The sequence below is a fragment of the Camarhynchus parvulus genome, chromosome 12, assembly GCF_901933205.1.
Source record: "Camarhynchus parvulus chromosome 12, STF_HiC, whole genome shotgun sequence".
NCBI lineage: Eukaryota > Metazoa > Chordata > Aves > Passeriformes > Thraupidae > Camarhynchus > Camarhynchus parvulus.
Genome location: NC_044582.1, coordinates 18,394,523 through 18,408,300, shown reverse-complemented (window position 1 = coordinate 18,408,300; position 13,778 = coordinate 18,394,523). Strand labels below are relative to the sequence as shown.

General features: G+C 44.0%; 1 protein-coding gene across 4 annotated transcripts in view; it reads right to left on the bottom strand.

Annotated features, from left to right (window-relative positions):
* The window catches only part of CNTN4 (contactin 4), a 267,122-nt gene that overhangs the window by 64,670 nt on the left and 188,674 nt on the right, over positions 1-13,778 (bottom strand). For all 4 annotated transcript variants that reach the window (XM_030956815.1, XM_030956814.1, XM_030956817.1 and 1 more), the window contains one exon: positions 3,290-3,493. In XM_030956815.1, coding sequence (XP_030812675.1) covers positions 3,290-3,493 — 204 coding nt within the window. The remainder of the gene's footprint in view (positions 1-3,289; positions 3,494-13,778) is intronic.

Genomic DNA, 13,778 nt, shown 5'->3' with positions numbered 1-13,778 from the left:
CAATCTCAACAGTGCAGCACTTCCTGGACGGTGGCCAAGGCAGGAGAGGAGCTGGGTCAGCCCTGGAGAATCCCAAAAATACAGAAATGAGCCTGCATGACACTGAGGTGCATCAGAGCTGCTGAGGTTGGCCTGTAATTGCTGACTGCTCTTGCTTTTCACACTGGATGCAAGAAAGTCCTGGTTTTTCTTTAGTTTTCCAGTGATGAAGCTGGAAATGCTGAGTGTGAGGCTGACACCACTCCACCTCTGCTTGCTGACCTGTTCTGATTCAAGAGCAGGTTATTTCAACTTCCAACACAGTAATTGCAAATAAATGTTCAACAAAGCAGCTGCTGCACCGCCTCAGTTGTCAAAATTAAATGCACTTATTAAAAATATGGATACTCTCCTCATATTCATGTCCTGCCCAGCACGTGAAACAGGAAATCTGGGATTCCTGGTGACATTCCAGCATTTACAAACCATACAAACAAGAATTATGTGGCATGTCACTTATTAGCCCTCTGCATGTTAACACTGCACCCTCCAAAAGCTCAAAATCCTGTTTTCCCAATTGGGACCTGCCAAATCTTTGCAATCTTGCCTAAATTTCTCCAAAATCTGTGCTGAATATTTGCTGGACAAGCTTCAATCAAGCCAAGAATTGCCCCGTGGTCTCCAAAGCAGCAACTGATAGAACTTGTGGAGATATTTTTCCCCTTCTCTTCACTGACTTTATTCTCATTTCTTTGCCTTGGGCTGGGCCTGGAGAGCTGAAATTCCAGGGGGATAAACCCCTCAGTGGGGTGGGAATGTTTCCCTGGGGCTGTGGGACACCAACTACAGCCACCACCCCCTGAGCCCTGCAGCTCTGGCCTCTCCCAGCCTCACCGTGAACTCCAACCACTGAAAAATCAGGATTTGCACCTGGAAAAATCAGGATTTGCACCTGGCAAAACCACAAGGCTCCTGCTGCAATGACACCCTGCCTATCTCCATAAATTTATACAGGGTGTGAAGTGAGTCCTGCTGTCTGCCCTTTATAGCAGCAACATCAGAGCAGTTGAGACATCTCCATCCTGAATCCCAGACCATTTCCATGCAGAAAATCCTCATTTTTCCTGCTGTTGCTGGGTGATTGAACATCTGACTTAGCTGTGCAGGTGGCAGGGATGGAGGAGGAAATAAAGCACCAAAGCAGAGCCTGGGATTGTGGCTTGGAGAGCACTCCCAGTGTCAGGGCACATCAGATGCTCCATGTGCTGGCATTTCAGAGGCTTTTGTGTCTTTCTTCCAATTTCAAAGCTTAAAAACATTTTTTTTTTGGGCTGAAAGTCCCAGGAATTCAGGAGGAGGCTAATTTGTCTGAGGATTTGATATGCATTTCCTGACAACACCTGTGAAATGTTGCAGTTTAATTGGCCCATCCAGCTGCTGCTGATGGCAGTTTTATTCCAGGACTATTTTGGTCCTTTCCCACTGTTACTGTTTGAATCCTGGTATGGCAAATCCCACATTTTGAAGAGAAATAGGGAAGCAGCAGCTCTCAACACCTGGATGGTCCCAGCAACAATTCCTTCCCCATCAGCTTAAAGCCATTTCCCTTGTTCTACCACTGCACACCCTTGTACCAAGTCCCTCTCCACATCTTCCAGTAGGGTTTGCAAAAACAAATCCCTGTTATTGGAATAATAAAAAAGATTATATCAGCACTGCAATTGTCAGCATGAGGCACATTTAAACATCGCTCTTTGCCAGCCATGCTACAGCTCACTGTGGACTCAGAGGGACAGATTTGCTGTGCTGTGTTTCTGGGAACACTGAATCCCCTGAAAAGGAGGGCAGATATGGAGCAGAGCTGGAGAAGCAGCACCTCCACCCCTCCCAGTCCAGCTGGGACAATTCCTCATCACCAGCAGCATTTCCCACTCCATCCACAGGGATGGTGGATCTCAACCTGATGGGCAGGAGGCTGCAGTATTTTCCAAGCAAGGAATTTTTGTCAAATCCCACAAGGTGACAGTGGATCTTCTTCCAGGAGAAGTTGCTAACATTGCATTTCTATTCCTGGAACAAATGTCCCAACTTTTAGCCTTTAAACAGAGACATTTTAATTAATTTTAATTGGAAATTAACATGCAAATGTATTTTTCTTATCTGCTCCAAAATGATGATGATACAGATCAATTGTCTGTATAAATTTAGAAATCCTCTTTTGTTTTCTTCTCCCCTTTTTTGTATTATTCCACAGACCACTAATAATAGCACTAATTCTGCTGGGAACCACAGGCTGAGCTAACAGTTACCGAAACAACAAAGTGCCTTTGTTCACTTTGGGGCTGCAGAAAATGAGAAAAACTGCTACGTCCAGACTCTAAAATCTATTTTGTTTCCTGTCTTTGGCCAACTCCCACTGGGTTTTTCTTTTGTAATTACTGCCTGACTCTGAGAATCACTCCAGCAGTGAGGAGCGCAACTTCAGCTGTCCATGAATTTGAGCCCCAGCTCCAGCACACTGAAAAACCATGAGAGGGGGGAAAACCCTTCACTCCATGTCCTGTATGCCAAGCAAATTGTGTTCTATTTGCCATCTGGATGGCAGTTGTCTTCTGTTCAGTGGGCAGTTTTCCTTATCTCTCCCACACCCACTCCTCCCTCAGGGGAGACACCGGCTGATAACAGCCATTGAATGTCCCTGCATGGCTGATAAGAACTGCAGCATCCCACTGGGAGGTGTGAGACCAGAGGGAGGAGCCAAGCATTCCTACCTGGATATAATCTGGAGATTCTGGAACACCAGAGCAGCTTCTCCTCCAGATTTCCCAGAGGAACAGCAGCTGCCTCTTCCACTGGATCTTCAGAGGAAGATTCCACCCTTCTCCAGGATCCCTGCTCCAGCAGAACCACCCCTGACACTGCAGGAGGGCTGAGCCACAATTCCAATGGGACTGCTGCCAGCACCCTGACCCACAGGGTGTCAGGTTGAGTTCTGACTCTGTCAGTGTTGTTTTGTATTACTGCCTTGTTAATTTTATATTTTTATTTTCTTCCCTAGTAAAGAACTGTTATTCCTTCTCCCATATTATTTTTTGCCCAAGAGCCCCTTAATTTAAAATTTATAGCAATTCAGAGGGAGGGGGTTTACATTTTCCATTTCAGGGGAGGCTCCTGCCTTCCTTAGCAAACACCTGGCTTTCCAAAACCAAGACGCTCCAACAGAAACATTTCAGCCAGTTTTTACTTTCTGGGCGACACCCAGCCACGAAAACCCAACAAAGCCCCCCGGGGCAGCTGGGGAGGGTCCTACCGTCGTTCCTGAGCACGAGGGGCGTGGGTGGCCCCAGGACCTTGCTGTTGGTCACAGTGCTGGTCACCACACAGGTGTAGTTGCCCACGTCCGAGGTCTCCACCTTGGCGATGTAGAGGTTCCCGGTCTCCTGTGACACGAAGCGCCGGTTGTCCTGGTGCACAAAGGTGGGGTACTCGTTGAAGATCCAGGCGTAGGTCAGCTCTGCAAGCACAAGGGACATGCTGTGAGCAGGGAAAAATGAGATAGCACAGCCCAAGGAATGAGCCCCACAGATGCTGATGGCCTGGTGGTTTTTACCTTTTTATCTTCTCTATGTTCCCTGAGGCCATCTTGGTTTTTACCTATTCTTCTTCTCCATATTCTCTGATGCTGTTTTGGTTTACCTTCTTTTACTGTTTTACCTTTTTTTCTTTTATCTATTCTCTGATATATATGTTTGGCTTTTGGTTTGGTTTTTTTATATGCTCTGTTTTGGATTTTACCTTTTTTTACTTCATATATTCTCTAATACCCTTTTGGTTTTACCTTTTTATCTTCTCTATATTCCCTGATGCCATTTTGGTTTTTACCTTTTTATCTTCTCCATATCCTCTGATGCTGTTTTTGGTTTTTACCTTTTTTCTTTTATATGTTCTCTGATATATATGTTTGGGTTTTGGTTTGGTTTTTTTATATGCTCTGTTTTGGTTTTTACCTTTATATCTTCTCTTTATTCTCTGATGCTGTTTTGGTTTTTACCTTTTTCCCTTCACATATTCTCATATATTCTCTATTTTACCTTTTTATGTTCTCTATATTCTCTAATGCTGTTTTGGTTTTTGCCTTTTTATCTCCTCTTTATTCTCTGATGCCATTTTGGTTTTTACCTTTTTTCTTTCACATATTCTCTGTATTCTCTACACATTTATTGGTAGCTTTTTATCATGGCTTAGCTTCAACGCTTTCCTAGGCAGAAAGACAAAACAAATCCCAGGATCCCTGTGCTGTCCTGGCTCTCCTTAGACACCAAGGCTGAAAATGGCTTTTTGAGACAAATTTTTGTGAACAGGGCCTGGATCTCATCTGAGGGGGGAGAATTTAGAAGGTACCAGAACTGGGGGGATTAATTCACTGGGCACGTTCCTAATTGGGCGTTCTTGTCAGATATGCTAATTTGCAGAATCTATAAAAATTGTACAAGAAATCATGAGCATCCTCAGCCTTTTCCACCTGCAGAATTTGTGCATTTAAGGATCAAGGTGCCTCTTTTATCACCCTAACTGTGTCTGGCTCATATTTTTAGGACCAGAGAAAAAGGCATCATTCCAAATGCAAATTTCCAGCTGTGAAATCCCACACACGGATCTGATATTCCTGCTACTCCTTCCACTTCATCCAGAATAAAATGCATTTCACAGGAATCTCACCTTTTTGTTGTGAACACTCCAGCCTGCCCATGGCTTTGCTTTCATCCTCCCTAATTAATTTTTTTCTCCCTTAAAGCCAGTTGTGAGGAGGATCTGCCGAGTTGTGTTATCACCCACTGGATGCTTTATTCCTCAGGAATTTCTGAATCAGCAGAAAACTGAACACTAAATTAAGCAGCTGTAATCTTCTCTGTGACTAATTAGACAGGGCTATGTGTTTTATAAGGCGCCTTTGGAAGTTATTTGAGCCATAAAGAAGAAGTGAGAGACGTTGCAGAGGCTGTGAGTGAGGTTAATGCAGTCTAACCCTGTTATATCTGCCTGAGCCAAATGCCCAAACACGCTCAAAGAGCCTGAAGTGGATACAAGACTGCTGCAGTTTTCTAAGGGAACGCTAATTATACTAAAAACCACATTCTTGTTTTAATACTCTAATGAGTCGTGGCTGTAACTGACCTCAACTACCATTAGGTACTTTGGAAAATACATTCTGCCCTCACGTCCCACTGCTCCCAGCCAGAAGAGGCTGGATGCAGCCTTTTGGCCTTTATTTATTTATTTGCAACAACAGGACTCGAAAATGCCTGCTCAGACTGTTAGAAAGGTATGATAATTCTGTTTATGAGGGAATATCTAATCATCATATTTACACATGTGCATCTCATTAGCAGGAACCTCATGCTGATGTCAAGAGGATACTCAGAGCAAACAAGGTACCACTTCCCAGGCAGCTTATTATTTTCTGCAAGTAGTTAAGTTTGTTGGTTGTTTTTTTTTAATTTACTCTTGGTGAACAATTATCTTGCTCCTCCAGAAGCAGCCAGCACCAGGCAAATAAACATCCCTGCCCTGGGATGCACAGAGGTGCTGAAATTGGAGTGACTCTTCACACCAAGGCTTCCACCAGAGCCCCCTGAGCTCTGCAATTCACAGAAAGTGGAAATGGTGACCTGACCACAGGAAAACAGCGGGGAGGGAATCTCTGGATCAATCCCTGTCCCTCCCATCCTGCCCCAGGAGGTCTCACAGGTATAATTACATCCCAGAAAGGGCTCCTGCTTTCCTCTGCGAGCCAGTATCACTTTAATTGCTAAAAACCTTCTAATTTCCAGGTTAAATATTTTCATTGTAGTCTATGGTTCTGTGCTTGTGGGCTAATGATGCCTTTGGCTGAAGGAGTTCTCCTCTCCTTGCTGGTGAGAGCCACTGAGAGCCCTTGTGCTGGCATTTTCAAGACTTTCCAGCCCTATAATAATCGCAGGAGCTTTTCCCAGGCTCTGCCTCAGTTAAAAAGTCTGGGATAATTCTGTCTCTGGAGCTGAGGGCCAGGCTGGGAGCCCTGGGCAAGCAGGGCACAGGAGGCTGGGCAAGGGGAGCAGGTCTGATCAAAGACAGAACAAATGATGAGCTGGGATCCCTCCAGAATGCTGGAAGGAACTGAATGAGACCCATTTCTAGAGGGCAAAACATTGAAATCCACCCAAAGCCACCTTCAAACTCTGTTAATTTGGCTGCATAAAACCGAGGAACACAGTAAAGGTCTGAAGGTGCAGCTCTGCCTTCCTACCAATGCCAGAGAGATCCAGCTGCCCAAACGAGACAGAACTGGACATTAGGAGCAGTCCATTGCTGCTCTATAAAATTTAAAGATCTCTAAAATAGATTTCTGTACAATATTTAAGGGTTGGAAGCCCTGGATAAGCAGGGCAGAGGAGGCTGGGCAAGAGGAGGAGATCTGATCGAAGACAGGAACAAATGATGAGCTGGGATCCCTCCAGAACGCTGGAAGGAACTGAATGAGACCCATTTCTAGAGGGCAAAACATTGAAATCCACCCAAAGCCACCTTCAGACTCTGTTAATTTGGAGCACAGTAAAGATCTGCAGCTCTGCCTTCCTACCAATGCCAGAGAGATCCAGCTGCCCAGATGACACAGAACTGGACATTAGGAGCAGCCCATTATTGCTCTGTAACATTTAAAACTGGCTAATTCCTTCTCTCTCCCTCTCTCAAACCCCATGGGACTGATGGAACATGGAGCCCAGGGAGCAGCACAGACTGGAGCATCTCTAAGTGCTCCTGCTTGTGCAGCAACGTGTAAATAAACACTCCCTCCCAGTGCCTTTGATTTCCTGAGAGATCCTGGTGCAATATTTATGGCTCCTCCAAGCTGACGGGCTCCTTGTGATAAGGTCTGCCTCTCTAATTGCTCTGGAAGTGACAGGCAGCTCACATCCCACAGGCAATTTGTACCTCCTGAGCAAACAGACACTTCAAACACAGCCTGGGGTGGCTCCTGCTGATGGGAAGGTTTCCCAAAGCCACCAACACGGAGCCTTGGAGCACAAGGAACCAGCAGCAACAGGCAATCCGTGGTTCTCTAATCCCACATGAGCCTCTGATTCCTTGAGGAATTCATTACAAACTTCTCCTGTCTAATTTGGGGCCCTTTTCCTGTGATTTTTGCCTATTTTCCCACGTTTTCATTTCCCCTTTCGAGCAGACCTGTCATTAATCTCCATAATCTCCAGTTTACAAATTGGGTGTAATTTTCCCAGTGTTGGGATTTGTAACCTTCAACTCTCTCCTCTCTAGAGTGTCAGGATACATTACAGTCATAAGAAAAAGTTTTGACTACTGGGACCTGCCATTTGCCTTCCACAACCCTCTCAGAAACCTCTCAAGTCTTTCCCCACACTTCACATTTTGTTTTCATGCAAAGCATTTTCACACCTGTAATGCTTCTCTCTCTACTTTTGGGTTACGTTCTCTACTTTCCTCCCCCAGATTCTTTTTGCTGCAGGTGCCTGTTTCTGAGTTCTTTCAACCTTGTTTCACCCAAATTTAGTTTTGGAGTTTTGGTCCAGCTTCAGCTGTCTATTTACACTTGGGCAGTTTATAGCTATAGTGTATTTCTGGTTTCAGTAAAGATCTAAAGATCTCTCAAACATAGAATATTACCCAATTTCTGACCTGTATTTGCTGTTTTTAAAGGAGAGGAGGAATTCCACGAGCTGCAATCCCAGAGCAGCTGCCTGGTCATCCCCTGCACACACCCAGGACATGTAATCTTATTTTTCTTCATTTCCATTATCTAGTCTATAGTGAAAGCTGCAGAAATTCTGAGTAGTTATTAACTTAGGCCTGTGCTTTGCCAAAATCACATTTCTCTGCTTGCCCCTCCTGGGACGTGCACATATTTTGCCTCTGCCTTTAAGGAGAAGAAACTCTTCTTGATTTTTTATTTTTTTTTTAAAGTCTCTTCCATAAAGTCAGGGCTGCCACTTAAAAAGGTCTCTGTGGCTATTATGGGCAAAGCTATTAAAATATCAAGATTATGGCAGCCATAAAGCTGAGGAGAAGGATGAAATTTTGGGATCAGCATTAGCCAAAAAATGGGGGTCATTTATCATTTTTAATAAGAACAGTGTGGGTACAAGACACTATTATTTTTATAGGCTTTGCTGAAAGTTACAGAGATTAATCCAATTTTCAGTGATTGCTATAATTCCTCCCTTATCACCCACTCTGTCACTCACAACCTGGACAGGTGGGAGCTGATTTTCAGTGGAAAACAGAAAGTTTTCTGTAAATCATGATGCACAAAAATGATGTTTCATTGCACATGGCAAAAGAAAAACATGAAATTAAGGCAATTATGAAATCCTCCCTTTAAACTGCCCCAAACAACCCAAACTATGACTGAAACATTAATTAATTTTGAGACATTTTGAAAGGAGAGGTGAGGCTCATCCCCTGCCATAACAATTTAAATCCAGAGGGAGTGAACACAGCTTGGAGTGTTTGGTTGGCACTTCCCTTGATCATGCATTTCTGTAAAATCATGGCTGGCTTTTAAATTTTTTCAAAATTCAATTTTTTTTTTCCCCAGAATGCACTTCTATAAAATGTCTGTTTTAATTTTTTTTTCCAAAATTCGATTTTTTTTGCAGAATTCACTTCTGTAAATTTAGGGCTGTTTTAAATATTTTTTGTCAAAATTCAATTATTTTTTACAGAATGTACTTCTTTAAAATTATGCCTGTTTTAAAGGGTTTTTTTTCCAAAATTCAATTATTTTTTTGCAGAATTCACTTCTGTAAAATTATGTCTGTTTTAAAATGTTTTTCAAAATTCATTTATTTTTTGCAGGATGGGAAGTGCTGAAGTTTTCCTGTCTGTTTTGCTCCCTGCCATTCCCAGACAGAGGCAACAGCAGCAGAGCAGTTTTTCCTGGAGAGAAGCTGTTCCCTCGACCATTGCAGTGCAGGTGATGGTCAGGAGGATTTTGCACTTTGCTTTTAGGTGATTTAGCACTGACAAATTCCTTGGCTCTGGCTTTGTTCCTGTGCCAAACATTCCCACCTGCTCTTTTTTTTTTAATATATCCAAATGCTACAATATCATTTTGTTGTACAGCCCCCAGCCATACCCACTGTTGTGGTATAAACTTCATAGAAAACTGATTTTTGGTGGGTAATTTGCTGGATTTTTTTTGCTCTGATTGCTCCCATTCCTTGGTGTTCAAACTGCTCATAAGCGAAGGTTACAGCAAATTTGGGCAAAGCTGAAGCTGAACTGATTATCTGATGAGTGTCCTGTGAACCTGAGCTGTATTCTCAATTTGCTTATTAAAATCTGCCAACTGCTTGTAGGGGATACTCACAATTCAAATTCCATAATTGCAAATTCCATAATTGCAAATTCCATAATTGCAAAGTTCACTGCGATTTGATTGAGCAATCAACACCCATAGCCCCATCACAAAATCACAATTTTGAATCACAAAACGTGAGCAGGAGAGAAGGCTCCAGTGCCTCCAGCCCCTGGCAGAGCACCCTGGGGAAAGGGAAAAAGGGAATTACCCAGGAAAAACAAACCCCTGGCACAATTCTCTGCAATTCCTGCAGTTTAGACCATTTTTCTCTTCCACAGTTTTATTTTAATGTTAAAGCCACATGAATTATGCACTGCCTCTTTTTTTAAATTTTTTTTTTTTGGTGGGGTTACAGACAGTTCCATTGCCCTGCCTGCACCACTGGATCAATTTTTTATCTTCCAGTCTTAAATAATTGCAGAACAATTTAAGGAAATCAGCCTGGACAAAAAGATCACCTGGTAATTCTCCCTTTGAGTCTGAGCTCTGCTGCCCAGCTACACCACACCCCAGCTCTGGGCCTCCAATGCAGGTTTTAATAAAAAGAATGATAAATAATGAACAAGATTAATCTAAAGTTAATAAAACACGTTTGGATGAACCCTCAGCTATGCCAAATCTGAGGACACAGTTACTCAGCAGCCAGGCAATAAGAAACATGCTGTCAGAAGTTTATAAGAACGAGAAAAATGCACAAAATTACCCAATTTCTCTCATTCTCACAGCAGTTTTCAGTGCTGTGTTTGCCTCCCAGCCCCTTGACTGGCCAGCTCTGGGTAATTAAAAGGGCAAGAGGTGTTCATTACCTGAAGCCTAATCAATATCCCTGTATCTGGTGCATCTCCAGCCTGTGGATGTCAAAGGCAGTGAAATATTTGGGTGCACACAGCTGGCCTGGCTTATCTCTCCCAGGCAGCTGGGGATGGCTGTGAGCACCAAGCATGATTGCACTGAGCCAACCTGAACCCAAAGGGAGGGAAATCAACACAAACCTTTATCTGTGCTGAATAGAAAACATCACAAGATGAGGTCCAGCACTGCGGAATCTGCTCCAGTGAAATACCAAAATTATTCCAACAGCATCTGGGGGCACAGCCACCCTCCCATCGAGACAGCCTGGCTGCTCTGGGGAGAAACATGATGGGTTTTGTCTGAAAAGCTTTTCAAGCTTGTCTTACAGGCATTTCCAGCCTGTCTTGCCTGGAAGGGAAAGCACCCACCAAGCCAAGCTGTGTTGTTACCCTGGTACCTCCTGGGAATGGGAACCAGGACTGGATTTGATGCCATTCCCAGGCCCTTCTCATTTAAACTGAAGTTTCTGGAGTCAGGCTCACCCTAGCAGGGATCAGCTGGGTGATCCTCTCTAAGTTCATTTCAGTGAGGAAATTCTGGTAATAAAAAAGGAATAATGGCTTGATAAGGCCCAGAGAGTGGCATCAACATCCTTGCAAAGGAACGCTCATCTTCACCTGGCAGGCGGAGAGAAATCACCCCTGTGCCACATGGAAACAGGAGAGATCAGCCAGAGAAAAGGATGAAAAGGAGCCTGGGCTGAAGCTGCTAATTCCTTATAAACAACCACCAAAAGAGAATAAAACCTCAGGAAGCTGGGCATGTGCACAAGTGGTGCCTGCTCTGAATTGAACTTCTGCTCTGGGTTTGTGCTGTGAGAGATTCAGTCACTGCTGATATTCTGCAAGCTTGTGTTGCATAAACTGCTCCCCACACCACCTGAAGGAATGACTCACAGATTTAATCCATCCGTTGTTTTTCTGGTTAAAGTCACAGAGAGTTAGCCTAAAAATCCTATTTTGTGTGTGCACTAGCTTCAGAAAATCTAAAGGTCCCTGGGCTTGTTTTAAAACATATTTCAATGTGACCTAGCTAATCCTTTAATACCAGCTTTCACTACCTTTGATCTGTAGTTGTAAGAGATTAGATCAAACCCCTAAAAAAAAAAAGTCGGTTGCAGAGGAATTTTCTTCCTGCAATGAATTAAAATGATGGTCCACTGCAAGGCTGAAATATCTGCCCAAACAGCCTGAGGGGGGCATGGCCTGTAGGGCACAGGAAAAACCCATTCTCTTCACTCATTTGATAGATAATCAGTGGTTAGTGTCACAATAAAGTGATATCTTTGGTATCTACCAGCTGAAAACATCATCATGGTTGCACATTTGCTATATTTAAACACACTGTGGTTGCATTTTTAGGTGCAACCATGTGCATGAGGTAACAGAAAATGTGCATGAGGTAACAGAAAATGCCCAAACCAATACCCCCACTGATTTTTCAGCAATAAAACATCAGCCCCATAGGAATGGGGGCTCCCACAGCCAGCACTGTTGACTTGAACAAAGCAAAATGTGCACCCAGGGGTGTGGAACCCCAAATGTGACACATCAGTGCTGTGTTTGTGCCACGGGGCACATTCTGCAGCCCTGGCTGCCTCCGAGGGCTGTGCAGAGCTGGATGTGGAGGCAAAGGGTTGGCAGAGCTTGGGAGCAGCACTCTGATCTCTGATTTAGTTCATAAAGACATCACAAGATGTTACAGCTCCTGACAAATGCTATTGACTGGGTTCTGTCAGACACATTTCACTCATCTTTAGCCAAACCCTGCCAGCCCTACCCCCTCTCAATCCCATTTCAATCTTCATTTAGTGCTGACTGCAACCAAACAGGGAATAAACCACACCACTGGCTCGCAGATGATTTCTTTTTAAAGATGTCACGAGCTGTCACTGACAAATAAAAAATCCATTAACGCCGTGTTCCTCATTATTTCCCTGATTCCAAGGTCTTTGGTGGAGAGCTGAGCCTCTCCCCTTCCAGTCACACACCCCAGTCCTCCTCCTGTGTCCTTGCCACCCACCTGGGGCACAAAAAAGGGAATTCTGGGGGTGCTGACTCTGCAGGTGACAAGTGACAGCCGAAAATCTGCCTCTGTTCTTGCCCCAGCCCCTATTTTTTTGCACCTTAAAATTCATCCCAGCTGAAATGAGGCAGATCCACCTCAGGTGCTTAAATGAGTGTAAACCTGTGATGAGCTTGGCATTTGTGCTGTAAGGAATATTTGTAATTTCATAAATCTCTCAATTAAGAGAGCTCAGTGTGTTCCCTGTGCTGTCAGAAATATCAAGCCAAAGCACTCCCAAATTAGAGGAGAATTTATCCTTATCCTTCATCCTCAAATATGTTGATAAACTTGTGCACAAACTGAATCAGCAGTTTTACAGAAAGGATTATGTCAGATTAATTTTAATCTAATCCATTTCTATCTCCTGAGAAGCTTTTTACTTCTTGCTTTTAATAATTTAAACGGTGACTGTGGCAGAGCATAAAAAATAAATGATGGGAGATGCACTTTAAATGGAAGTTACCATTCTCAATCACTTTTTATTTAAATGAGAGTTTCATATGCCTGATTTTAAGTTTAATGAACCCCATTTTTGCTGAAATGTAATGATCTCCATCACATGGAGCCAGACACAGATGAATTACAGAATCCCAGGGTGTGACCCACCTACTCCCTGTGATGGAAGGAGACACCTGGATGGAAATTTGGGCTGAATTTTGAGGGATTTTTTGGCAGAAATGTTGCCAGGCTGCTCACATGCAGCTTTCAGGAGCAGGAGACAAACTGCAGGAATTGACTGGAAGCTTTGGGAAGTTGTTTTCTGGATCTTGGCCTGAGATCAATCACTCAGAGGCTTTTTGAGCTCAGCTGTTCATGCTCTGGAAAACATTTTTAGGGTGCTGACACTTGGGACATGGGAATTTTCCTGCTTTGGGGGACATGGGAGTGGCAGTCACTATTAAAGGGAAAACTGGTGACCTTCAGGTATTTTTCTGCATCCTTTGCCCTCCTCATGGTCTCCTCCATCTCCCACACATCTCCAGCACTCATCTTGCACTCCCCTCCTGGAAATTCCTGGGAATTCCTGCTGGAATTTCAGTGTTCCCATTCCAGGAAAGTCAGCTGTGAGCTGTGGAGCCCCAGCTCATGGGAACTGCACCCTGCTGGGGCATTTTCTTGTTTTGGGGACATGGGAGTGGAAGTCACTGTTAAGGGGAAAACAGGTGACAGCTTCAGGTATTTTTCTGCATCCTTTGCTCCTCATGGTCTCCTCCATTAACTCCAGCAACTTGAATTTCTCCTCACCCTGCTGGGGCAGTTTCAGTGTTCTGTGTCATGGGAACTGCACCCTGCTGGGGCATTTTCCTGTTTGTTTGGGAACTGAGCCTCCCCCCGTCCCTCCCTGCATCCTCCAAGCAGAATTATCCATGGAAAACAAGGTTTAACACCTGCCCCAAAACCAAGGCAGGTTTGCAGCCCCTCCTGATGCTCCAACACCACCCCAACACCAGAGTCAAATCCATCAAATCCATCACTGACCATCCTAATGGGAAAATATTTCCCT